Source organism: Pyxicephalus adspersus, chromosome Z (assembly GCF_032062135.1).
Source record: "Pyxicephalus adspersus chromosome Z, UCB_Pads_2.0, whole genome shotgun sequence".
Taxonomy (NCBI): Eukaryota; Metazoa; Chordata; class Amphibia; order Anura; family Pyxicephalidae; genus Pyxicephalus; species Pyxicephalus adspersus.
In genome coordinates, this window is record NC_092871.1 from 80,463,037 (window position 1) to 80,488,665 (window position 25,629).

A 25,629-nucleotide genomic window follows, 5' to 3' on the forward strand; every position below is an offset into this window, starting at 1 on the left:
GTTGTTCCGCCTGCTATGCTGGGGGCTTTCCAAGTGGGCCATATTATCTAAAGGCATCTGTGCAGCATTGCTGAGCTCTGGTGGCTTCATTGCTGATCCACAGCGGTTCTAAACTGGGCAGCCCCATCCACCAGAAGCAGGAAGGTGTCAGAGGTGAAAGTTAGGGGGAGGACAACCATTCATTACAATGGCTTTCCAAACTCTGATAGTGGAAAATCTCTCTGAATGCCAACAGTACATTTTGTCTTCTGAAAGGCAGATAAATGTTTCCAGTTTGTACTCATAAGAACAATATAATATGTGTAGTTTGACTCTGGGAACGTAATAGAAACATCTGCGTGATAACAGCTAAATATATTTATTTTTTAAAAGAAAATTAAAGTGATATTTAACTCAAATAAAACAAGAAAGAAGAGATGCATTTACTGTGATGTGGATTGTGTCTGTCTCCTTAAACATACGTTCCTCCATCATCAGCAAAGAGAAATTCCATACTTGATATTTCCAATTCTGCAGTGGCTATGTTTATCCCTGTCCAAAAATTACCTTCATTCATCCCCCTCTAAGCTATTTTGCAAGTTTTTGTTTTTTACCTAACCTTATAAAACAAGATACACTAACCAAAACATTCCATTCCTTAACAGCCCTGTTCCCTGGTGAAATAGACAATTATTCCAGCACGGCAGATGGACCATTGGCCTTTTTCTAACATCATCACCGGGAGACATTCTTCTGAATTTGGAGAGGATCCTGCCACTAGTCAGGTAATAGGAAATGTCCTTGTATTGTAGGAGGTGATGTAGAAACTCTTTTAAACAGATTCCAGACAGGACTGGAATGCAACTTGACTATGTCTATGTAAATTGGGCATTTAGATTTTATGCCTTTGTTAAAAGTGAAACTAATCTGAAAAATAAAAAATTGAAACCAGACAAATCCTTTATTGCAGAAGGAACAGGTGATATCCCTTCTGAAACAAAATAAACAAACCTGCCTGGTCACAATTTTGTAAATACATTCCATTACTGGTGCTGCCATCTTCTTCCTCTTTTCCGGATCTCCGATCTTCACCCATCTTGGTTGGCTGAACTGAAATGATGTGACTTCCTCCCATGTGTACGGGATTTAATTCAGTACCTGCAGCCCCGGTGAATGCTGGGATACCTTTTCCCTTAAAGTAGTACAGGCAGGTGAGTATTTATATGTCCTATTGCTGAAGGGACATTACCTGTCTGATTCTGCAATACTGACCTTTTTCAAACAAGAACTTTAGTTGGGTTAGCCCTAGAAGCTTTTTGAAATAAATGCAGGTATGCTCAAACGTACCTTGTAAAGAACACCTTTTGCACTCTCTTCACTCCACCAGCATAAGCTTCTGGGTTACCTGTAACATCCCCACATATAAAATTGATGCATATATATCAGGTTGTAATTCTGCCAACAGCACAGCATAAGAGGGGCAATTACCCTCCTGTTCTATCCCAGCACACACAAAACACATTTAAATAGAGTTCCACTGTACATAAGTACATAGTAAGTCGGACAGAGGTCCATCAAGTTCAACCACTAGGGGAAAAAAAATATCACAGATAAAAACCGTATCGACATAGTTGATCTAGAGGAAGGCAAAAAAACTATGGTACAATTTGCTCGAATATTTTAAATGACTATGAACTATCCTTATCATCTCAGCAGATGGAAGAAGAAGAAGTAAAGCCAAGGACAGAGAATATTCTTGGAAACTGAAATATCACTTTAGATTTTGTATTCTTCAAGCATTAACTTGCTTGTTTGAAAGAAGTTCTATTCTTTCCAGTACAATCTATGGCACCAAGATTTAGACTTTAAGGATAAGTGCTGAAAATCAAAAGCCTTTGTTCTTCGGAAGAAAGGTTGGACTGAAAGGATTACCTGGTTTCCGAAATAAACCCAGTTTGCTTGCTAGGACTGATAATAAAAACCAAGCTGAGATGATTTTGGCATTGGGGAGAGTAGGAAAGACTAAAGGAGCAGGATGACAAGCTGGACAGGATAAATGGTATTACTAAAGCAATAAATAGGGATCTGTAAACTCTTTTAGAGACACACTAATGGCAGCCGGGATGGTGTGCCAAAGTCTCAAGGAGCTAGCGTGGTTGACTTTGCCTTTTATTGCAATGTTTCTCTATGAAGTAAACCTGTACTGGCTCCAGGGTACAAAATACAGCACAATGGCTGGAAGGCACTCATCCAACGGTACAAAAGAATCCATATCATTGAACCTTTCTTTTATCTCGTTTTGGACACCTTCAATTTGCCTTAAAAAAATAAAATCTGACTTCCATAACTTCCTGTATAAGCGATAATGGTATTTTTTTTTCCTGTTGTCACCCTCAACTATCGTGGCAGCTACTGTTTCCTATCTATTGATAAGTATTGCCCGCTTGGCTTTTGATATACTGTACGCATACTGACGTGGTGCGTTTGTAAAAAGAGGAAATGTGAGAACTGCCGAGCCATACACGAAGAACAGATTCTTAGAAGTTATAAAAAAAAAAAACTTCAACCTATTGATCCACCCTCTAATGGTTCTCAAGTGACACAATGTTTATTGAATCGAGGGTTTAATTACACATTTTATTGTTTTTTTATTCTACATTGTCATTTTGTGAAAAACACTACCGTGCATTGTGTTCTCTTTACTTTTGCTTCCCCTTTATTCATACACTGCTGGGAGGGATTGGAGGCATTTACAGACAAGCTCAGGGTGTCTCTTTTTCACCCGTAGTGTCATATTTATAATAGAAATATTACAAATAAAACACAAATTCAACAGGAAAGGGACATGTATTTTCCAAATGCCGCTTCCAGTTCAGCTCTAGCCTGTGTTTGCTTGACTGCCTTCCACCTATTTTATAGTTTAAAGTGAGAGTTATTTTAATTTAGGCCAACAACAAGCTATTGTATTCACGTGATTGTAGACGTCCAAAAGTCTGAGTTTGTTGGTTGGAGCCACCATCTAGAATGTGATGTGAGCAGTCCAAGAACTCAAATGTACCACTATAGCAGCCTTTCTCAACTTTTTTTTACCCCTGAGGAACCCTTAAAATTATGTTTTGGAAAACCCCATGCTAAAATCAAAACATTAAGAAAAGTGGTGGCAATGAAAAAATGGCCACCTATACAGTGGTGGCTAGAATAGCACCTTTATAGACAACTAAAACATCATTAGAGTCATGACGCTGGCCCTACCAAGTGGTGTTGGTCTCAAAAATATGCAGGTGTCATTAAACAGGAGGTCAATAAGCCATAGTTTGGGGAAACCCCGGGGGACCTCCAGAGGTTGCCAGGGGTTCATCAACTGTGACTGACTAACCTGATTCCACAGAACCCTGGTTGGGAATGGCTGCTCTATTGTACTCCTCCTTTGTTCCTCTTCCAGCGGCTACAAAATAGGTTATGTAGGGAGGTAAAGAGTGGGGTTGGTGGAGCTGGGCCTGTACAAAGAGTACTGAGAGATCCCCAAAAGAAGCCAAAGGTGAACTGAATGAAGATGCACAAATTGCTCATTGCTAATGAAGACCCTAGCAACTTCTGGAGGAACCCCATGGTTCCATGGAACCCTGGTTGAGAAACACAAGTCTAAAATAACTTGCTTAGATCCCCATTTACCTGCCAGGTAACGTGCGGTGTGCAGATTTCAATATACACTCAATATACACCATATTTTAGACACATTGGCATTTTCCTTGGGTGTCTTCAGCCCTGAATCCAGGGTTGGAGAGTGGAAGGGGGGTGTACAGAGCGCACATCACAGCTTGCCTCCTGAAATCCCCAGTCCTGGAGCATGGAGTGGGTTGGATCTTGGGTAACCCCCACATCAGATGTAAGGCTGCAGAGACTGACACCTCTTCAGTCCAATGAAGTAAAAGGGGTGTGTCACTGACAGCCAGAACAGAGTGAAAGGGGCTGAATGACACCGGATGTCATCCAGCTATTATGAACAAAACAACTTCTAGTGCACACTGTGCTAATCATTATCGTATTGTTCTAGTAAAGGTGACTGTCTCCTATTTATGAAGTGGTATCACTTTTATAAAATACTAGCTGATAACCCGGCATTGCCCGGGTATTTATTTATTGCAATCTTATATTATACAGGAAAAGGAATCAAATAAAGCTATAGTGATTTTCTTGTCTACGGTGTTGTTTCAGTTTTTTGCCTTTGATTGCACTCAGCCAATTGCCTTACGTTTTCTCAAAGGCATTATTACAGGCCAAAAATTTGTAAGAGTCCAAAAAAAAGTATGTAAAAATATAAGCAAAAGGCACACTGTCACTGAGCAATACATACATACATGCAAATATACCTCTGACATATACCACAGTGCTGTACAAAGATCAGCGGTGTCATAGGTCTAGTAAGTTTGGTTTAAATGTCTCTATGCATTTCCTAGTGATGGCTTTTGCCATACATATGAGTCTCAGTCATATGTATGGCAAGTTTGGTTGAAATGTGTCCATGCTTTTTCGAGTGCTGGTGGAACATAGATACATCCAAATTTTATATATATACAGATTATCAATGACAAACCATCATTTTAACTTATTACATATTACAAAACCAATCCACGCATTGAAGCAGATGTAAACCAAAACTAAGGCATTTCTCACTCTGGATTGTCTTATGGTGACAACAGTGGCCCATGCCTGTGTAATTTGTTAAAACAGCCATACAGTCAAAAAAGCTTGTGTAACAGGGTGACAACATAAGAGCACACCAAGAGAAAAGGACAGACTGTAGTCGCCTTATGCAAATGTAAAAAGGTTGGAAATGACTTTGAAAATTCATCAAATCAAAGCATCAATGAGACTTATCAGTTGGGTTTACCTCTACTTTGTAATGACCCCAATGAATATTTACAGGTCGAAATAAACCACACAAGCTTTCTGAAATGATACGTTTATTAGCATCTACACAATAAAAGATATTTGGTCTTTAAACCAATGATTAAGGCACATTTGATGATTGGCTAAATGGCAATAAACAATTACATTGCATAGTCTGTTAGAAGAAGCACAGGTGAATTATGTCATTTGGCTATTTAGATAGGCAGTGATTTGCTTTGTTGGTGGCACCTTGGCCTAAAATCAGTCTAAAAATCAGCACTGGGGATCCTGGGGGGTTAATCATAGAAGACATTTCATGAACAAGTAACATTAGGTCATATCTAAATCCAAGAAAAACACTAAAAATTGCGGATGTAGCTTTAGGGTTTTCCTTTTTTACCTGATGATCCTAATATGCAACCAATTACATGGTTATGGACAGTTTTAGGGCAGGGGCGAATTGGGCAGTTGCTCAGGGCCCCACTTTCTTCAGGACCCCAACTGACATAGCTGAGGTGCAGGATCCATGCAGAAATGGCTAAACTTTCTGACTTTAGCCACCGATACAAAGCAACAAAACCCACAGCGGCCAATCACATTTCAATGTTCTCAAGTCCTCTTGTAAGAGGCATTCTGATTGGTTGTACTGTGGGTCGCTGCCCTTTCTTAATCTCATTCTAACAATTTCACATATAGGTGATAAAAACATGACATTGTCACAAAATATTTAACCCTTTCAAAGCTCAGATTCACAAATCTGATTTGCTGTGACTAGTTTTGCATGTAGGCTACACCTGTGGTCAGAGATATAAACAAAGCAGAGAGAAGATCCAACCAATGAGGGTTGAGAGATTGGGAAATGAATGGGCAGGAAGTCAGGTTCACACAGCAGTTTCACGGTTTGCTGCACAAAAAGCCTTGGAACAAAATAACCGCAAGAACATTTAACCTTGTACCTGCCAGTGACGGGTCAACTTTACTGGCCTTAAAGCTGAACTCCAGGTAAAAAATATACAAATGAATGCAGCTCCCAATATATTTTTTTATTTTAGGAATATATGTCTTTGATTTAAAATTTAGCATCTATGCAGAGCTGAGAGTGAAAAAGAAACAAGCAGAACAAGGAACCAGTTGGTTGTGCTGAAGTGCACATGTGCCAACAAGGAGCATGTTGAAAGTGAGCTCATCGGGTATACACCAGCACACCTCTAAAAGTAAAAATGACACTTTTATTGTGCAAAAGCAGTGTCACTAACAAAAGCTGATGTTTTGGGGCTGCAGCTCTTTGCAGTCATTCATGATTCATCCAACCGGAGTCTGTGATGGACAAAAAAAGATCAGGATCAAACTAGTGAAGTCATCATTCTGCTCCCCTTTTCTAAGCATGATCAAGAAGTGTGATTGCCAGCACCACAGTGTTGGCTTTTCCTTGCCCTGAAGGATCACACAAATTCATATAATACTTATACGATAGGTAAAAATACATTTAAAGAGACCCTGTCACCTTGCCTATTCACAACAAAGTGACTTTGTCATTTTAAAGCTCAACCATGTTATACATACATCTCCCCGATGCTCCTTGTCCCCTGGTCACCTCTGTAAGATACCCAGCACTCCCAGGTACATGTGACCACCTCCTATGCTAGGCACTAGCAAAGGGCTTGCTGTCACATGACCGAAGCGGTGATGCCACTGCTTCCTCTAAGCTCTGACATCGGCAAGAACGGGGTATTTTGCAGCAAGAGCAACGAAGGAAGAAGGAGCTGGGGGTGCACTAGGAAATGAGGTACAATGTTGGAAGCATAGGGTGTGGGGGGATTTAGCCTTACTTTAACAGCCTGATGCACAGGGGAGACTCATAGGCCCTTACATGGTGACAACAACAGCTTGCACCAAGCTACACGCAAGCACACAAGCAAACTCTAGACTACCTGGCTCTTTACGGGTGTGACACGCTACATGTATGTGGATAATGTCAGCATTATGAGCTCCTTTATAAGAAATACCTTGCATTTTTATTGGCCTTTAAACCTGCCAAAAAACATGACAATATAATCAGGGGGATTCCTCGTCTGACATCTCCCCTCTCCTTCTGTCCCATCATGCAACTGTGTGTAAACAGCAGAGCATTGCGATTGTGCTGCTTCCAGACACCTCTGTGTCTCAGCACATTCACCCCCTCTGTATACCGCAGCTCACAACCTACGGGAACCACACCTGCACGCTCAGCCTGTGATATTCTATGATGAAACATTGACACAAAGGGAGCTGTGTGTTTATTACCTGGGAGGGCTCTGCATTTGTGAAACCTGATGCTGAGAGCTGGCTGCTTATAAATATGTTATCTGCAACTGCAGACTTAACCCATGGCTAGGAAATCAGAGCCCTTACAGTCAACATAAAAATTGCATTTGGAATTAAAATGTAATCAAGCATTTGCTACAAATTTTAATCTATAGATTTTACTAGGAATGCAGGAATTTTACTTGCAACCCCACCTACAGATAAAATTTAGTAGTGCTGCCTGACCATTATATATACACTGCCTTCTAGATCCATGTTTGTACAGCTGGGCATTCATTTTTTTATTGCACCTACACTCTGCAATTCTTAAGTGTTTCAATATAACTATGGCTTCCTATTAAAAAAAAAATAATATGCAAAATTATTTATTCTGTACTTGCAATTTTTTCCCAGCCACCTCCCATCACAAAGTCTTGCAAATACCTGAACAGAACTGGGTTACCCTATACCTAATGGGGAATACCTGGTAATGTTGCCACTGAAATCTCCCTACTGCAGCTTCTTGTGATAGGGTGGCAACATTGTTGCACTGCCTCTAATACAGAGAAGCCTTGCCATTTTAGTGTAGGTCATACCTGCTTATACTACAGTGAGATGGGAAAATGTTGCAGGGGGTGTGGCAATATTGTCCCTGCTTACTCAATCAGCTCCTGGCTCCACCCACTGTTTTTTATGAACTCCTCCCACTATGATCTGCAGTGTCTAGAAGGTGGAGCAAGTGAGACACAAATGAAAAAGGATTTGATTGTCAGAGGGTAATAAAGTCTTTTGTTCACTTTATGAGGCTTGTACATCCCAAAGTGACTGGATTTGTTTAGGTTGTTATACAGAAACCTTTAGATGTACTTTACACCCCAGTTCATTCATCAGAGTAGAGTTTTGTCATGTGTCTGTGTTTGATGAAGTTCAACAAAGAAGGATAAACAATGACTGTCTATGGAGATGTCTTTGCACAACACTTGAAGTGCTTTTCTAAAAACGATATCAGAAGTGTGCTGAAATCACACCATAGATGCCATATAAATGCATCAAAGAAAACACCCGAAGGGCATTATCATGAAGTTGTTTTAAGGGAAGGTTCAGACATGCTTCAGGATTCAGCTAAAGCACAGGGCTCCCAGCAGCTGGCACCTAGCCTACAGCTCAGACACTCACACTGAACATTTGGCACATATGAGTACCACTTACTGCTGTCCCCATTCATTCTCCATGGGGCTGTGGCTGGGAGAATCTACATGTAGCATCTTCCCGAGGCTGCACACAAGCAAGCCATACCTGCACTGCAACCTCACCTCAGTCTGAACATAGCCCAAGAGTGCCTATCAATGTTTTAGAATCAAAATAGACATGATCATGAGTGTACTCTACAGGAAACCCCTGACAGCTGATCGTTCCCAAACAGAAATATTGCCAATAATAGTTAACATCAATTAATAATCTCCAGCCTATCAGCCTGGCAGAAACTCAAACGCTGTTCTGGATTTTCCAGGACAACCACTATTCTTCCCCCAGGTTAAGGCTGATCCCAAAGGTGTCTTATGAATAAATATGCAAATCTGACTTCTATTTAAACTTAGACTTGGTGGCTGCATTAGCTTTCATTTTTCAGGACATGTGGTTTCTGACAGAAATGCAGCGCCACTTGAAAAAAAAATTTTCATCAGTACCGAACCACATCGATCCACCATGTAATGGATACACAGACAGGCAGACACATCTGTAGTCCATCCTGTGTGACAATCATACCAGTCTGTCCATATAGAAAAACACCAGGGGACAGGAAGGTAATCACGCATGAAAAAAAAAAAACTAATGCAGCCACTATATTTAGAGATTAGTAAAAACAAAAAAAAAAATAAAAAAATGGGCTAATGTCAGATGGCTTGATCACTGATCACACAACCACATCACTATCACATGTCTATGGGAGAACAGGTTTTGGGATAGCTGACATCATTGCTATACTGGGTATTTTACCCAATATGGACTGCTCAGAGCAAATACTTAACAGCAAAATAGGTGATGAATTAAAAATATTACACAACCTAGCATGTATAAAGGATGAATAATTTGCCAGACGAAGCTTAAAAAAAAAAAACAATTGCACATAACCTCATCTAGCTAAAGGCTAAAGATGTTCTCATGGAGAGGGCATCATAAAGTGCCACCCTATTAAAGTGGCAGTTCAAGATGAAGCTTGATGCCCCCTCAAGAAGATGGATGTACTATAACCAGCGTCAGAGCCTCATACCTTAGAATGTCTCACATCCTACTATTTAAAGCAGACCTAAACTAAATTTTTTACTTTAAATAAAAGGGTAGACAACCCTTTTATATAAAGTAAAAATATTATTTTTTCTTTCTTCTAACTGCAACACTCTTGGTCTAGCCCCTTCCATTCTGTTTTGATTGCCATGGCAGAGCTTCTCGTGATAAATACGTTACGCATCTCGGGAGGCTCCTGGCTGCTCCTTCTGCGCATGCCTAGTCTCAGGCATGCGCAGAAAGAGCATTTTACTACATAGAGGGGAAAGAGATGCCAATCTCATGCATGTACAATGAAATCAACCTTTTTTTTTTACCCTTTACAGCAGGCTACGTCACCCAATCTCGTGCCTGCGCAGCATGAGATCGGGTGACGTACCCCGAAGGAGAAAGATGGTGGCCCCCAGATGAAGGAGAATTCCAGGACAGTGTGTGGAACCTGATTGAGGACTTCTCCAGCATAATTGAGGGATCTGCGGAATGAAAGGTAAGATTGACTTTTTTTTTAAATTTTCAGCTTAGTTCTGCTTTAAGAGGCATCTAGAACCTGGAATGAATCTGGCTTTAGAAGAACTCGTGAAAAGTGATGAGTCTGTAGGAAATAGATAAGTGTTCATGAATGTGTGCGGTCAGATTATGATCCACTAAATCCCAGAAATCCAGACCGTGCATGTGCGGGGAGCCGTGTGTCACTCAAAGAGGAAGAAACTTCAAGAGGTCATGATGCCAGAACCAACCCACTCTCCTATATCAGGCTCAGACCTGATTACTAAACATCCTGGGGGTACAGTAGCGCAGGGCTGGGGACGCCCCCAGGATGTTTAGCAAGCAGGTCTGAGCCTGAAGTGGAAGAGTGGGCAGGTTGTAACAATGGGTGCAGTGATCTGAAATGCCTGTCGAGGCAGTGGTATGATCTGGGGAGTCTGTGAGGGCAGTATTATGATCTGGGGTGACGGTGGGGGCAGTGTTGTGATCTGGGGTGCCTGTGGGGGCAGTGTTATGATCTGGGGTGACGGTGGGGGCAGTGTTATGATCTGGGAGCCTATGTGCCTACAAGGCTATATTTGAGAAAAATTATCCATCAACTGACTAAACATTGCATCAATAAAAATGAATTGTTAATATACCAATTACAGCAAAAATATAAATTTTAGTTTTGTTACCTATTATATATTTGGAAGTTACATAAAACTTGAAACAAAACACAAAAATTTTTTTTTTTTTAAAGTCTAGGCAGGTAGAAAAAGACACAATGAATGAAGCTCTGTATTAAATGCTTCAATGTGATTTTTTAATGCACTTGGTATAACCCTTTTGTTGTCCTCTGTTCTGCATACTTGCAAGGGTAAAATGTGAACCAATCAGATCTGACAAACGCAAATTCGTTGGCAAAGGGGAGAATAGAGGATTACCTCATCAGTCATTTTTTATAAGGGTCGCAGCAAACCATATTGAGTTGTCCTAGCTACGCTGTAAATTTGAATATATTATTTGTGGAGGTCACCCAGCCACTGGCTGAAGTTGCAGACTGGATATGCAAGTTGTACTTTTATTTTTCTGTACCTTCTAAATTGGGGCAAAAGGGTATATCAGCCAACGACTAGATACATTTATTTGTCAATATTCTCCCAACAATTTTTTTTAAGCTGGGCCTTAAGAAGCTGTAGGTGGGTGGCTGTTTTGCGACCCGAACTTTTCGGTAACCACCCAAAAATAGCTGTGTGATTACTGAAATGTGCTTGGTGGTCACCTGGATAAAGGTGCTGGGGGGAGCACTGGCTATGTGTCCAATGCCAATGGGAATAGCCTGTGGCATGACACCAATTTTTTTCACCTGTCTGTAAGGGTGGCATTCTGCTCTACATTCTAAGGGGTCATTCTTCTCACTGTTCACCAATATAACTGACCTACAAACAAAGACTTATCTTTCTGGTGGGTGATGGAATTCCAATGTGGCTTGAGTCCCTGCTTTGGTTCCTCCCGTCAGAACCTATGCCAACAGAGTCCAGAAAGGATTTAGTGGCTGGTAGGTGGAACCACAACACTCCATAAGGCATCCGACAAACCCAAAGTGTCAGAGACTTCTACTGGAGGCTGTATCTCTTGAACAAAATAAAGTTAGGGCACTCCACTACCCCAAGTATTTAGAATCTTTTACCGCAGCCAGCCTTTTTAGGATTCCTTTCACACTTTAAGATGAATGGCTCAAGTCACAGGGATGCTTAGTGAAGAGCTCACTTTACATTCTTGGAACATTGAGTCAGCCATTCTCCTTGATCTATACAGTGGGCATCTTCCTGATCTTATAGTATTGGACCTCAAGGCCTATCCTGGTACTAGATGTGTTTCACAAGAACTATGGGAACTTGGCTGCAGGTGGGTGGATAGTTGGTGTTTTCCCTCCCTATCTGAAACTAGAAACGCAACCTTGATTGAAGAATGAAAACAACATCTCTAATCCGAATCCATGCCTAGCCCTCATTTTCCCTTTAATGTTTATCTCAGCAAAAAGCAGCCTCCAGTCCATGCAGGTTCTGTCACAGCTGTGTAGGCCATGTTTGCCTTCACACGCCTGATAAAACAGTGATAAAACAGCTCCCACAAGACCGTCTTTCTATGACTTCTGGGCAAGAACTATTTGCCCAATTACTCCTACACTGCATACATTAGAAATGGATATGTAAATATACACAGAGCATTCTTTATAGATATTTGGTATTCATTCGGAAAAGTGTGTTATCAGCCATCTACCAGAAAAAAAAACACTAGAGAAAGATTTGCTGGGATTCGCAATTGCAAGGTTGTGAATGATGGGATGTCTGTGTTGGTAAGAACCAATATTGAACACATCAAGGCAACTTATCATCAACAATAATGAATGTTTTATGATTTTTACAGAAACTACCAACTCAACTGACTGCAAATAAGGACCTGGGGTATGTGATGACAATTAAACCCCCAGACTTTCAGGTTGTGGTGCTGGGGTCTCATTAAACTTTAAAAACTGGGGACTGTGGCCAAGAAGAGGTACAGAGGGGGCAGCTCTAAATTAGAAGTGACATTTGCAGCCAAAGCTGCTTTATAGCATATAAAAGGTCATTTTAAAAAAGTAATTGTTTACAATGTAGTTGGAATTATTACCCAACACCTACCACAACTTCTAAACAAGTTGGGTCTGAACTTAGGCTTCATCCAGATGTCTGATAAAACTGCATGGGTACCCCTATATGTGCCCAGTAACAGTTTTTAGAATCAGCCACAGCATTTAACAAATGCTTGTTGTATGGTTCACTGCACCAGAAGGGATTGTGGGTCATCTCCAGCCGTCTAGCAACAACGGCAAAGTAACCCCATGGAATGTGACTCTTTAAATAATGTAAATGGCAGACCACTCAAAAGTACCATAAATGCAACCATGTGCAAATGCATGAACAAAATAGTTCCCAACCTTGTGTAAAGTTTATCTGTGATTTAAACAGATAAACTTCACACAAGGTTTTATATGATTGAGCCCTATTTTTGAACAGTTTGATGACTAGGATGACCAAATGATAATGCATATGTATCCTTTTGTTCTGTAAATAAGTGCATAAGTTGTCTTTCATCGGCGAAGCTTGCATAACACAAAAAACATGAAGTCATACCAGGAACTATTATACAAGTTCTGACATCTCACAGTCACACGATGGTACAAGGAAATGTGTAGATTACCAGGTGAGCTTTACAAATCTATCAAACACTTATTAACGTCTCCCTGTAGCTAAATTTACACTGCCTAAAATAAAAGTGATTTAATGGCATCAAGAGGACTAGAAAAAGCTTTGGCATCAAGAGGACTAGAAAAAGGAGCTTTTTTTATATACTTTTCAGGAGATGCACAAGAAAACAGTAGGGCAATCCAATGAAAGAACAATCAAACCAGGTATCAAAAAAATGTTGGAACCACTAGGTTTTCCAAGTGCCTCCGACATGTTTTTGATAGCTGGTGTAATTACTGTTTCATTGGATTGCCTTAGTGCTTTCCTTTGCCTTTTGCATCTCCTGAAAACTATATAAAAGATTCATGTATTACCTATTGTTCAATGGAGAGGCTCTAGAGCTGGCTACACACATTGAGTCAGATAGTACTATCTATACCTTATTTTCTTTTGGTTTACTACAATGTATCAAATTGTACACTCTTGCACTATATATCTTGTCTTACTCCTTGCACCAACATGCCCTGCGATAAGACAGACCATTTAAATGAATAGGATGCTTGATGCAACCTGCCAAAAATCTGACCGACTTAATTTTTGCTAGCACAGCACATTGCAGTGCGTTGTTTTGCATTAACAAATTTAAATTGCACTGCAGTTGCAGTGAAATGCCATCTACAGTAAATGGCTATGCAGAAAATCAATGTTCATAATGAGCCACAGTGCAGTGATAATGTAAATGGGCCCCAGGTCTGCTGTTGAAATTTCCACAACATAAAAGCAATAAAAATCCAAATCTCCTAAATGCAGTTTGATTTTAGCCCATATGGTGAATCTATAATACTATAAAAATAATCCGTGCTTAGAAAAATTTCCAGCACTTAAATAATCTCATGCAATCCTTAAATGTTTTTTTTTTAATCCTACGGTTTTATTCCTGCATTATCTTTACATATATGTGTCCGTGTTTTTATCTGGATGTTTATGAAAACAAGTGAAGGAGTTGTATAGGATAACAGAACACATCAAAAACTGCTGGAATGCTAAGGGCCTATTCACACCTTTGTGGTAAATTGTTGTGGTGCCATTCTCAATGCTCTGAAAAAAAAAAACAAAACCAAAAAAATTGTGTTACATTGCGGTGCAACGCTTTATCCTGAGGTTTTTTGCAGTGTATCAAGGTGCATGTGTTTTTGGGTGGTTACTGAAGAGTTGGGTCACAATACAGGTGCTGCCACCCACCCACAATTTCTTCCCACCCGGCTCAAAAAAATTCTCTGTTGAACACTGTGAAAGCCTAGGCTGCATAATAATGCACCTTCATGGGGAGTCCCAGTGACACTTCTGGGCTCACAGGGAATCTGCAGAATAATATAACTGTTGCTAAACTGAGAAGAAGGTTAATGCATTGGATTAAGATGGAAGGTATGGACAACGCTGGAGAATATTGGCATTGTAAGATCACTGCTGCCTCTGACTGGCAGTCCTACAAAACTCAGGGTTGTCACTATTGTGCTGCTCACTGTTTTACTTGCTGAAGGTAAAGCTGTACCTGAGGAACTAAGTGCAAGGATCTCCCTGCTTGTGCTTCATTTATCTTCAGAATCTGTAATTCATGGCCCAGTGCTTCTGACAATTACCTATCAGTCATCTGTGGACAGCTCTGGGAAAGTCTAGAGAAGTCTATTCCTCTAACAAGATGGCCACCTCTGACACACTGTGCAGACCTATGGCATGGTAAGTCCATAATAGGTGGGAAAAATAAGCTGCAGAGTGACCACATGGAAACCCTGGTCAGTAGCCGTTTGTCCTTTGTGCCTGCATTTTGTGGTCAAAACTTCCATGGTACAGGTCCTGGTTTTAAAAATAATTTGCCACACTTGCCAATTACAAACAAGCTCTCAACTCAAATTAAACAGGTCTACGGACCACTACCTATATTTCACATATATTCTGTGCATTTCCGTGTAGACCAAAATTAAAGGGGAAAACGCAGTAAGGAGTAATTTTATCCATTTCCACCCCAGCACACAAACACAACAATCTTGTAGCAATCTATCCATAATTTATCTGTCTGAATTACATATTTTAATAACCCCCCCCCCTCTTACATCTCAGTGCTGCTTATATTCTGCAGTCTCTCTGCAGCTACTTCATGTACACATGCACTCCAGTAATGGCTCCATGGCATTTCTAAGACTAGACTAGTGGACTATGTTTGCCAATGTGTTTTAAAAAAGCAACTTGCAGGTCTCAATCAGAAACCAATGTGACAGGGTGACAATGCAGGACCAAAATAGTGAAAAAGAACACCCTATACAAGGAAATGCATGAACATAAATCTCCATGGCAGGATCACCGGGTACTATATTACTTAGAAAGACTGACTTATAAAATGTTATATAAGATGACTTATAATCAATAACATGGTAATGTGATTTCATAGGTGATTTTAGTGATTGGGTTTCCATCTACTTTTTTTTTTTTTTACAAAAAAAAAAGAACTGTGAGAACTGGAGCATAACGAAACAATGTTACAAATATCCTGCTGTTGACAGGCCCCATTAGCTGGTGGGCTCCCCACTGGGGGGTTGCTAGGATAAGAAGACCACAATGTAATTCTGCAACACCAAATATTGAATTAACAGACTATGACAACAATGAACAAATCCTGGCACCAATTTCTATAGCTGCAGAGTAAAATCCTAAGACAAGGCCACATATCTGGACTCACTGAACAGCCCCCCAATGCTTGTACAGCATGATAATTTGTTTTATAGAGATTTTCCAAACTTCTTTTATGTGCTCAGTTATTTTTTTTTGTCGGAAAAGAAAAAAGGTCAAAGCGATGGATGCCTACAATAATAAAAAAAAATAAAAATGCTGAAGGAATTCCACAAATTTTCTATGCCTCAAGAGAAAGCGATATATGTTGGCAAAGCTATGCTGATCATACACGTATGTAGATTGATCAATCAATCAATTCACTGGGATTCTTCAGGGGTCAAATGTGAAGAAAGTTGAAAAGGATGGAAAATTCTGTATGGTACATAAAGCAACCAATTGAATTTAATTTTTGGAAAACGTGCTACTTGGGTTGGATCGAACCAAAGAAAGATTAGGGTAGAATAGAGCCCTAGGTGAAATGGTGGATCATTAACTGGCCTTGCCTAGCAGGACCAGCATTCCAGGTTCAAATTTCAACCAGGACCCAACCTGTATAAAGACCTATGTTGGTAGGTAATTGGATTCCTCACAATTAATATGCTGCTACAAAATTGGTAGGCCAATTGGTTACATGGTCATAGACTTTGTAAGGTGCTGTGTAAATATGTAATTGCTATATAAATAAACAGTAATAGCCATGCTAGTATCATTGGCCCAACTTACCAATCAACTAACATTATATGCTCATATGAAAATGAAATGCCACCCTAATGGATGGGCCATCATTGCCCATCTGCAGGGGACCAACTGCATCTATATCCTCCCTTGTAAAGGGACGGATTGGTACATAGCTTTGACCAAGTGTGCTACTGATCTGGTTTTTTGCAAAGCATGCCCCTTGGACATCCACCAGGACCTAGACTGCTGCCTGGGTTGCCTTGTGGATTATCCAGCTCTGCATCAATCACTTCAGTCATATTATTTAAAACAAGAAGGCTGCAGACCACATTGCATTAAAAGCATCAGTCATGGAGTAAAAACTGTCAAGGTGTAAAAAAAGTGTCTAGGTTGACTACTGCAACCAATCAGGTTCTTTTTTTTATTCACAAACTGGCACTAAAAAAAGGACAGGTGGAATCTTATTGGCAAAAAAACTACAAAACTACCTGGACTGGAGTAAGACTGTGACCACTACCCACAACTAATGGATTTTTAGGCTTTCAAACATTGTCCCCACTCATAAGGAGATATGGAAAGTTTAGAACATGTGTCACTGACTGACAAAAACTGATGGAATGCCCCGTAGTTGTCACAGGAACAGTAGGTGAAGGTCAATCTCTCAATGAGCAAATCTGTTCTGGTGACAGCCGTCTACGAGGGCATATACCGCCACTTTAAAGGGAACTCCTTTTAGCTCCTGCCTTGAGTTTGGGGCAGGAAATGAGGGAAAACTGTCCCAATTCAACACGAAAGGAGTTTTCACCATTAAAAAAAAAAAAAAATTATTTTTTAAAATAAAGTATGGAATAAAATAGGGTTTTGGCTTTACATACGCTTAAAAAGAGACACCTTCACGTTGCCCCTTGAGCGTAAAATGACAGTGTTTGTTTATGGCCTGATGTTTTTGGGTTTGTGCTGATGGCATCTGTTTGAAATCATTTCAAACTTAGTAATAGATGCATATGACTAACACCTGACCTCCTTCTGACCTGCAGTTGATTTGTACTCCTATAGACTAGAATGAGAATACAAAAAACAACTGAAGCAACCAAAAGCCCAATATACAGGCACTAAAGAATCTCCCACAACACTGATACCTCACCAGCACCCCTTGTGCACCTTTTGCTGTCTCCAGCTGGTGTTTCTGGGTATGAGGCAACATGTGGTGTAGAAGCCAATTGGTAGGCATGGAGGGAGGGAGAGACCTCACCACTCTCCCTGGAATCAGATACTAGGAATTTGGGTGCTTTAACAGAAGAAGGTCTGATGGGGGGAGCAATGATAAGTGAGTATTAGTAGGTTAGAGGAACCTTTTGCACAACCACTTTGTTGTGAATTAACAGGCAACAGTGTCACTTTACAAGACTCTCTCACAAGCAGGAACACAAAAGAAATCCCTAACTTTGGAGATAATCATTTTGCCATGGGTAACACAAGGCACTTTCCTTTCCTACTTTTTAGACCAAAGCTTAATTATTATGTTAGATTTTCATTTGTTCATCTTGGGAAACAGGTTATAATTGTGCAGCAGGAAAATAATATTATTGGTTCTCAGCAATATTAAAAAATATAGCAAAATCACTGACATTGGCAATGCAGAAGGGATATATACTAAAAGTATGACCCCGGTTCCTTCACATTTTTTTTTGTCTCAAACCAAAGTATGTTAGGTTTAAAAACTGGATATAAATGACTCCTGCCTATAGCTAAGCCAGCCTGCAGGAAGACCACATTCAGTGTCGGGAGCCTGCCACATGACAAGCAGTGACAGAAAAGTGCCTGTTGGCTCCTACCTACCAGCATGGCCTGCAAAAGTTGAAAGAACAGGCCGCTGAAAAAAGGAGCAACTGTGATAATCTTCAGTGATACTTCACCTCTGCAGCAATCAATTCAGTAAAAACAAAAAAAAAAGGTCAAGGGTTATATCTGAACCAGAAAGACATGGCTGACTCTGAAGCATACAGAGTAAGAAACATCATCTTGGGATGTTGGGAACTGTGTGGTAATGGTCTAAATGGCTGGCTCTGGGGTCCCATTTTCTTCACTGCCAGCCACTTCTGAATCCTCTCCCAGCAGCTGGCAGAGATCATTGAGCCGTTGCTGCATTTTTGGCACTCCTGCCAACTGCTGCTCCAGACGTTGTTTCTCCTCTGTGAGCGAGAGGCGCGCAGCGGTGTCCAGCTTCTCAAACTTCCAGCCGCCTTCACCATCAAACTGCAGAAGGTGAGTGTGGTATTTCCTTCAAGAGTAAGAGAAAATAAGGTATTAGATTATAATGAATAAGAAAAATGACTTAATAAGTCTTAAAATATAAGGTAATATGTATGTCCAGACGCATTTCAAATAGCTTCAAAAGGACCAGAAGAAGCAGGGTGCTAATGAAAAAAACAGCGGACGGCACCACCATGACATCAGGATACAAAATGTAGTCACTAACACACCTAAATACTACAAAAAAGGAGCACATATAAAAATCGCACAAACTTCTGCCATGTTTGGGTGTCTTACCAGATCCCTTCATCAGGCAACAGAAACAATAAAGTGTTCTCTGCTTATTTTGAGGGTGCCACTGTTCTGGATCTCTCTGAGGAAAAAAACATACCCCTATGGTATAGAGAAGAGAAGGTATTGGACGTTCTAACACCCTTAGGCTATGTACACACTTCAGATGATTGTCAGCTGAGATGAACATGAGATGTGCTCATCTTGGCCAAGGATCTGTCATGTGTACAGCCGTCAGCTGTCATTGGGACAGATTCATGAACGATCGAGAACAACCCAAAGGAGGAGAGCACAGCGGCGTTCCACTCCTGTCTATAGAACAGAATGGGCCCTGTGTGTATAGCACTACTTCATTCTTCTGTCACTGGAAAGAATCATGAAAGTTCCACTTCTGTTTATAACTTTAGCAACACTAAGTCTTGCAGGTCAACTCCATCAAAAGCAATTTGGGTCTTGTGTGGTTGCTGGCTGGCTGAGTCACATGTTGGCTTTTCATATTTCTCAGAGATTCCAATGGTGATTTAATCTCCACTGGAATTCCCTGAGTTGCCACAGTCATTAAAAGCCAACCAACAGTGTTGTGATGCCGATAAAAGCTCTGTAACGTAGAACAAATAAATAAATACCAGGGGAATCCATAAAAGAAAGACTGACATGGAAGCCAACACAACTCAACCCTCGGATACTTACCCAAATCAGAATTTTAGGGACATTTTTTTTTTTAATTTGTAAAATCTAAATATGATAAAAAATTTCAGCAAGAGAGATTTTCTAAAGGCCTTCTCTATTTTTGTGCATGCTCTATATGCTGTAGAGGTAGTCCTCATTTACCGTCTGTACAGAATAAATCCATGCTGCGTCTTCTTTTCTGTCCTCCAGGCTCCATCTTCCTCCCTCCTTTGCGATCCTTCGTTCCTGACAAGCAGTGCTGCAGACCAGGTCTTTCCTATGCTCCTCGCTTAACGACCAAATTGCTTAATGACAGGTCTCAGGAACGGAATCTGGTCGTCACCGGAGGAGCCTCTGCAATGAAATCCTATCATCACCAATTCTCACTCTTATAACCCATAGGATGATGATGGATATAGGAGTTTCCAGGGAGATCGTGAATTGCATATAATGGTTACTAATATTATTGTATGATTAATAATAATGTAAAATGGCCACTGGTGGTGTTGCAAGCAGAAACTGCTAATTCCATCAGAATCTTGTGTGACTAACGGAAGACAGGAACAGCATTGTCACTCTATACCTTGCTTAAATAAGTTTTGTTCTAGAAGGATCACCAGAGATTATTTTATTGAAAGCTGCAGATTTCAAAATACTGATGATGAAAAAAATCTGTTAAAACACAGAATATTTTAGTGGTTGGGTTTATTTATTCACCGTCTCATCAAATTTTACCACCACCATCCCAGTGGAAGCTCTTATAAGAACTAGAACTATTTTGATAGCACATTGATATACAGCCGTCCTAACCTCCGGACTAGTTGTAGAGGCGTCAGGACAGTTCATGTCAGCTACAGTGAATGTCAGAGGAGAGGAAGCAGTGCCTCGGACGGCCCTCATCTTCCCGCTGTAATGTGCCCTTGTCTCTTCTTTGAATGTCACTGCATGGACTGCAGAGGAGGAAAGAACAAGCTTGCATTGTGTCACTGTCCCTCTTCATTGGGGCCAAGCCTGGAAGCCACCCAAGTCCCCCATCTGTGACGATAAAGGGGGACAAAAGTGGGGCACAAAAGGGCAGCGGAGGGTCAAATAACTGAGAGCGGCAGCTCTGGCCTTTCCTAACTAATGCTAATACTGTTTAACCCCTATGATGCTCAAAGAGGTTACCCTGCATAGTAGGGCTATGTCTTCCGAACCCAGCAAAAAGGATTTCAAAAGCTACAAGTATAATAGGGCCTTGTGTGCATGAATGACCATTATTTCCTGTTTAAACACAAGCCATATGCTGTGATGTTCATTAGGAGAGAGAAGAGGAATGTTTTAAAGGTTACCCATTCTCCTAGTATACACTTTACTAGTCATGTTTTACTATTGGTCCTGTTCTTCTTCTTCTTCTTCCATGATGCCAGCCACACATGTTACAATTTGACCGTACAAACTATGGACAGTTTTCTTTAGATTTACTGAGAGTTATGTTTATGTTGTGTGGAATCTGATTTAGGACTATTGAATAAACCAAGTCCTACTTTTTTTCCCTCTATTTCCTTGAAGCTTTAATATCTCTCTGAAGTTTAAAAAAAGTAGTAGATCTGAATTTTAGTCAGATACTATCTACATGGAATTTGCCTGTGTTTCCTTTGCCTCTGGGTACTTTGTTTTCCTCCCACATACCAGTAAATTAATTTTCTCAATCACAAATTGGCTAGTAGATAGCTATACACGATGGGCTCTATTTATAAAACAAACATTTCCTTGTGGGAATCAGTTACTGCCACGGAGACATGTGGACCTGGAAGAAGGATTCCAACGAAGGAATGTTTGAATGTCCGATTCCCTGTTTTATAAATAAAGTCCCATGCGACAGGTTTGATCAATGTAGAACTGATGAATAAAATCATATTTATGATCATATTTACATTTCAGTGTACAAGTAGTCCCCGAGTTAAGGACATCCGATATACAGATGACTCCTACATAGGAAAGGGCTTCCCTGCTCCTTCATGTGCAACACATGTTTTGCATGAAAAAATCTTTTGCTAAACATAGCTGAGCAACAGCATTTATTTCTTTTTGCATAATAAAGCACAGTTTGCTCCAGAAGTAAATAAATGTCTAGGCTCCATGAAGTTTTTTTTTTCTTTTTGCGATTAACTCACAGTGAGGATTTTATACAATAACTGTCACCATGCTCCCTAATAATATGTTGAGACAAACATCTGTCCTAATTGCATTTATTAAAATAATGAACCTGTTCTGACTTACATACAAATTCAACTTAAGAACAAACCTACAGTCCCTATCTCGTATGTAACCCAAGGACTACCTGTACTACCTGGCCCCTTTAGCTGGGTGCACCACCTGGCAGTTTTTGGTGACCACCCACCTACATGTTCTTACCACCCGGCTTGAAAAAAGGTATGGCTATAACACTGCATTTTATTTAAAAAAAAAAAAGCAATTTTCTGTAAATTAATTACTGTATTGGAATTTGAACCTCTTTGTTTTACAATTCATATATAAATTAGATATGATTAGGAAGATGACTGGAATACTGATCAAATATTGATGGATTTGGTGGATTGTAGTCAGTCACAAGGATCAATTTCAATAAATTGTAATATTACTTGAGAAAAGTTCCTCTCTCTGCATCATTGTATGTGACACCCTGTACTCACTGGATGTCCTCTGCCTTTCATGTTAATGACAATGGCGGTCATCGAAACCAGAAGAGTAGGGACATCTAGTGACTGAATGAAGTACTGTGGGACACGGCACAGAGAACTACCGGTAGTTATGGTATATTATCTTGTAGTTACATAGTGCCGACATAATATGCGGCACTTTACAAAGTCATGTTTTAAATCTCCATTGGGGACTATTGTTTAACTAATCCTGCTCTCACACCTATAAAGGGCCAGAGAGCAAAAAACAGCAACGGAGCATAAGGACAGGTCATGCTACCTGAATAATTTTTTAGGGTATCTGTAGCATTTTCAGTGTCCATAACTGGGTAAAATAAAAAAAAAACAAAAAAAAAAAACAAATGTCTGGAGTTGGGCTTTAACAGCCTGACACACAACCTCACCAGGACAGGAAGTAAGAAGAAATCATTCCACTGGGAAAAGAATTAGCACTAGAATCCTGACAGAGGTTCAAACCCCGGACCATCCTAGTAGATAACAGTGTTCAACAATAAAGTAGCATGCTTATAAGCTTACCATAGAGAAGGTCTATGAGTTATAGACAGCAAAGCAATCCCAGCATCCTTTGCAGCTTGGAAAATCTTGCCCTCCACGTCAATGCTTACAGCACTTGTGCATTCGTCCAGCAGAGCGTATTTTGGTCTGGGAAGGAAATAACCAAATTGTTAAAAGAAGTTCTTATCACAGATCACATCCCATCGACAACAGACTCATGTACTTGACCCATGAGAAAGATTTTTAGTTGCTGACTTGTTTTTCACAATTTCCCCAGGTTTAGGAGTACAATGGGCTATTTTTTTAGCCAGTTCTAATTATAACTGATATGAAATCATGTAGAAGTTAAAGAATACACAAAGCCTAAAGAATGAATCAGATGACAGTATAGCAATCTCCTATGTGGTGATCATGCAAAAAAACTATTTCATAATTTCATGCACAAAAATCAACAACTAAACACACTGCTTGGAGATGATTTCCCAAAGGTTTTGCAATATTATTATTATTATGTCCAACCTATGCAGGGATTTACAGAGCTCTGCCACATCACACATACTTGCCTGGGAGGGCAGAAGACCTGATTTGCCTTTGGTGCAGGTAAGTACCACTAACAGCAAGGAGAACTTCTTTTGGCCAATAAAAGCTCTCATAGAAAATTGTGTTCTTCAGTGCTGCTATACAAATCAGGGCTAATAGACCTGAACTGAAGGGGAAGACATCAGCCCAGAGGTGCGGCAAGGCTGCATGTAATCAACAAAAGTGAGGATCACAATCTGTTGCAGGGGAGGAGGGGAGGGGGGGGGGTAAGGTAAACTCAGCTTCTAAACGATTTACCCCTGATATTATTATTATTTACCCCTATTAATAATATCACACCGTATTTATATAGCGCCATCATATTATGCATTGCTGTACAAAGTCTAGTCTCATGCCTCTAGCTGTCCCTCAAAGGAGATCACAAACTAATGTCCCTACCTCAGTCATATGTCATTAATACAGTCTAGGTTCAATTTTGGGGCTAGCCAATTAACCTAACTGCATGTTTTTGGGATGTGAGAGGAAACTGGAGTATCCGGCGGAAACCCACGCAAACACAGGGAGAACCTGCAAACTCCATGCAGATAGTGTCCTGGCCGGGATTTGAACCTGGGACTCAGCCCTGCAAAGACCAGAGCACTTACCTCTGAGCCACCGTGCTGCCCGACAAAAAGAGCACTTTGCAATTGGGGGCTGTGGGGGAGACGTGTTAGGTATACAGTCTCAGAGAGGGATATCCAGAACGTGTCCCCTGCTTCTCTCTACAACCATTCAACAGAATTCCTGATCAAAGTCCTAATGATATTTTGATCAAGTATCAATCTGCCATGACAGATGCGGTGCTGCCCACTTGTCCCTCCCTCTTTATAGAACAGAATGGTGCTGTGTGTACAGCGCTCGTTCAGTCATTTGTCATGGGAAACGATCACAAAATATTGCTTCCAGTGACATTAAATTGACGTCCATCTGATATCTTCTGTACAAGGCTTCAGCCATAATTTCTGATAAGGTCAATAATAATAGTCACTATATCAAATGACATAGTTAACTTAGAGTGGTTGTTGGGGTCCCATTAAAATTTTTCAATGGGGCCTGATGATGTGTAACTACTCACTGGAATGTATCGCAAAGACCTTTACCTTTATTGGACTGAACTTTGCAGTCTTGTATGGAACATCATATGAAGCTACAGGCTTTAATGAAGACATTTCATTGTATTAACCCAGTGCCTGGTATATGAAGCTTCACATCTTTGTATAGCAAAAGCTTTGCACCCCTATTTCATGACAAGGATAAGATCTGTCATTCCATACTGCCATTGGTTAAAGGGACTGTCCATACATCCCTCGGTCTTCAGAACCCCATAAGAAGCCTCCTGCATCTGCTGCATTGTATTATTGTGCATCATGCAGCCTGAATGTAAATGGAGAGAATTTTTTACAACTGCTGTGTTTGCTGGCAGGAAAAAGCCTTTTTTTACTAGGCTGGTTTTGCATTTTGGCGAACTTAATGATGGTGACTTCTATTAAATCCAATTAACAGATTTTTTGGTAACTAGTGACATGACTATGGACTTTGTACAGCTCTGCGTAATATGATGACTCTATATAAATACTGTTCAATAATATTAATAATAACTCAAAGGTACAAAGAAAATACACTAACTTGTGATAAAACATGCGTGCCATTCCAACTCGTTGCTTCTCACCCCCGGAGAGGACATCCTTCCAATCACTCACCGAGTCCCAACCTGGAAACAAACATAAGAAAATCAGGAGAGAAACCCCATGCGTTCTTATACAGGGACTCCGTGTATAATATGATCCATGACTTTTTTAGGTTATTTCACATCACAAAACCCTATACCAGTCATGGGAAATTAGATGAAACTTAGATGGAGGTCAGAAGCACCTAAAACTGCTTTCAAATGCAAAGTGAATGCCCCTAAAAACAAGCTACAACTGTCAATCTACATCAAGGCTATTAGGTTATAGTGAATAATAACTTGAGAACAAATGAGTACAGTAGTTAAGAAGAACAAGCTTGTTTGTACTTCCAGTTCTGTGCACAGGATGTGATAAGGTCACTGCATTCCTGGAAGAAGGAACATGTAATATCCGTGCTTGCTAAAATGGTCTTAGCCTGAAAATTTTAAACTAACACAGCCACCAGTCCAACATTTTTTGATTTGGGTTTAG

General features: G+C 40.3%; 1 protein-coding gene across 1 annotated transcript in view; it reads right to left on the reverse strand.

Moving 5' to 3' along the window:
- Positions 1–4,926: 4,926 nt before the first annotated feature.
- The window catches only part of ABCD1 (ATP binding cassette subfamily D member 1), a 59,610-nt gene continuing 38,907 nt past the window's right edge, over positions 4,927–25,629 (reverse strand). Inside the window, exons 8-10 of the mRNA XM_072430885.1 lie at positions 25,097–25,181; positions 22,913–23,038; positions 4,927–18,762 (exon numbers count right to left, since the gene is read on the reverse strand). Of these exons, the coding sequence (XP_072286986.1) occupies positions 18,534–18,762; positions 22,913–23,038; positions 25,097–25,181 (440 nt within the window). The 3' untranslated portion in view covers positions 4,927–18,533. The remainder of the gene's footprint in view (positions 18,763–22,912; positions 23,039–25,096; positions 25,182–25,629) is intronic.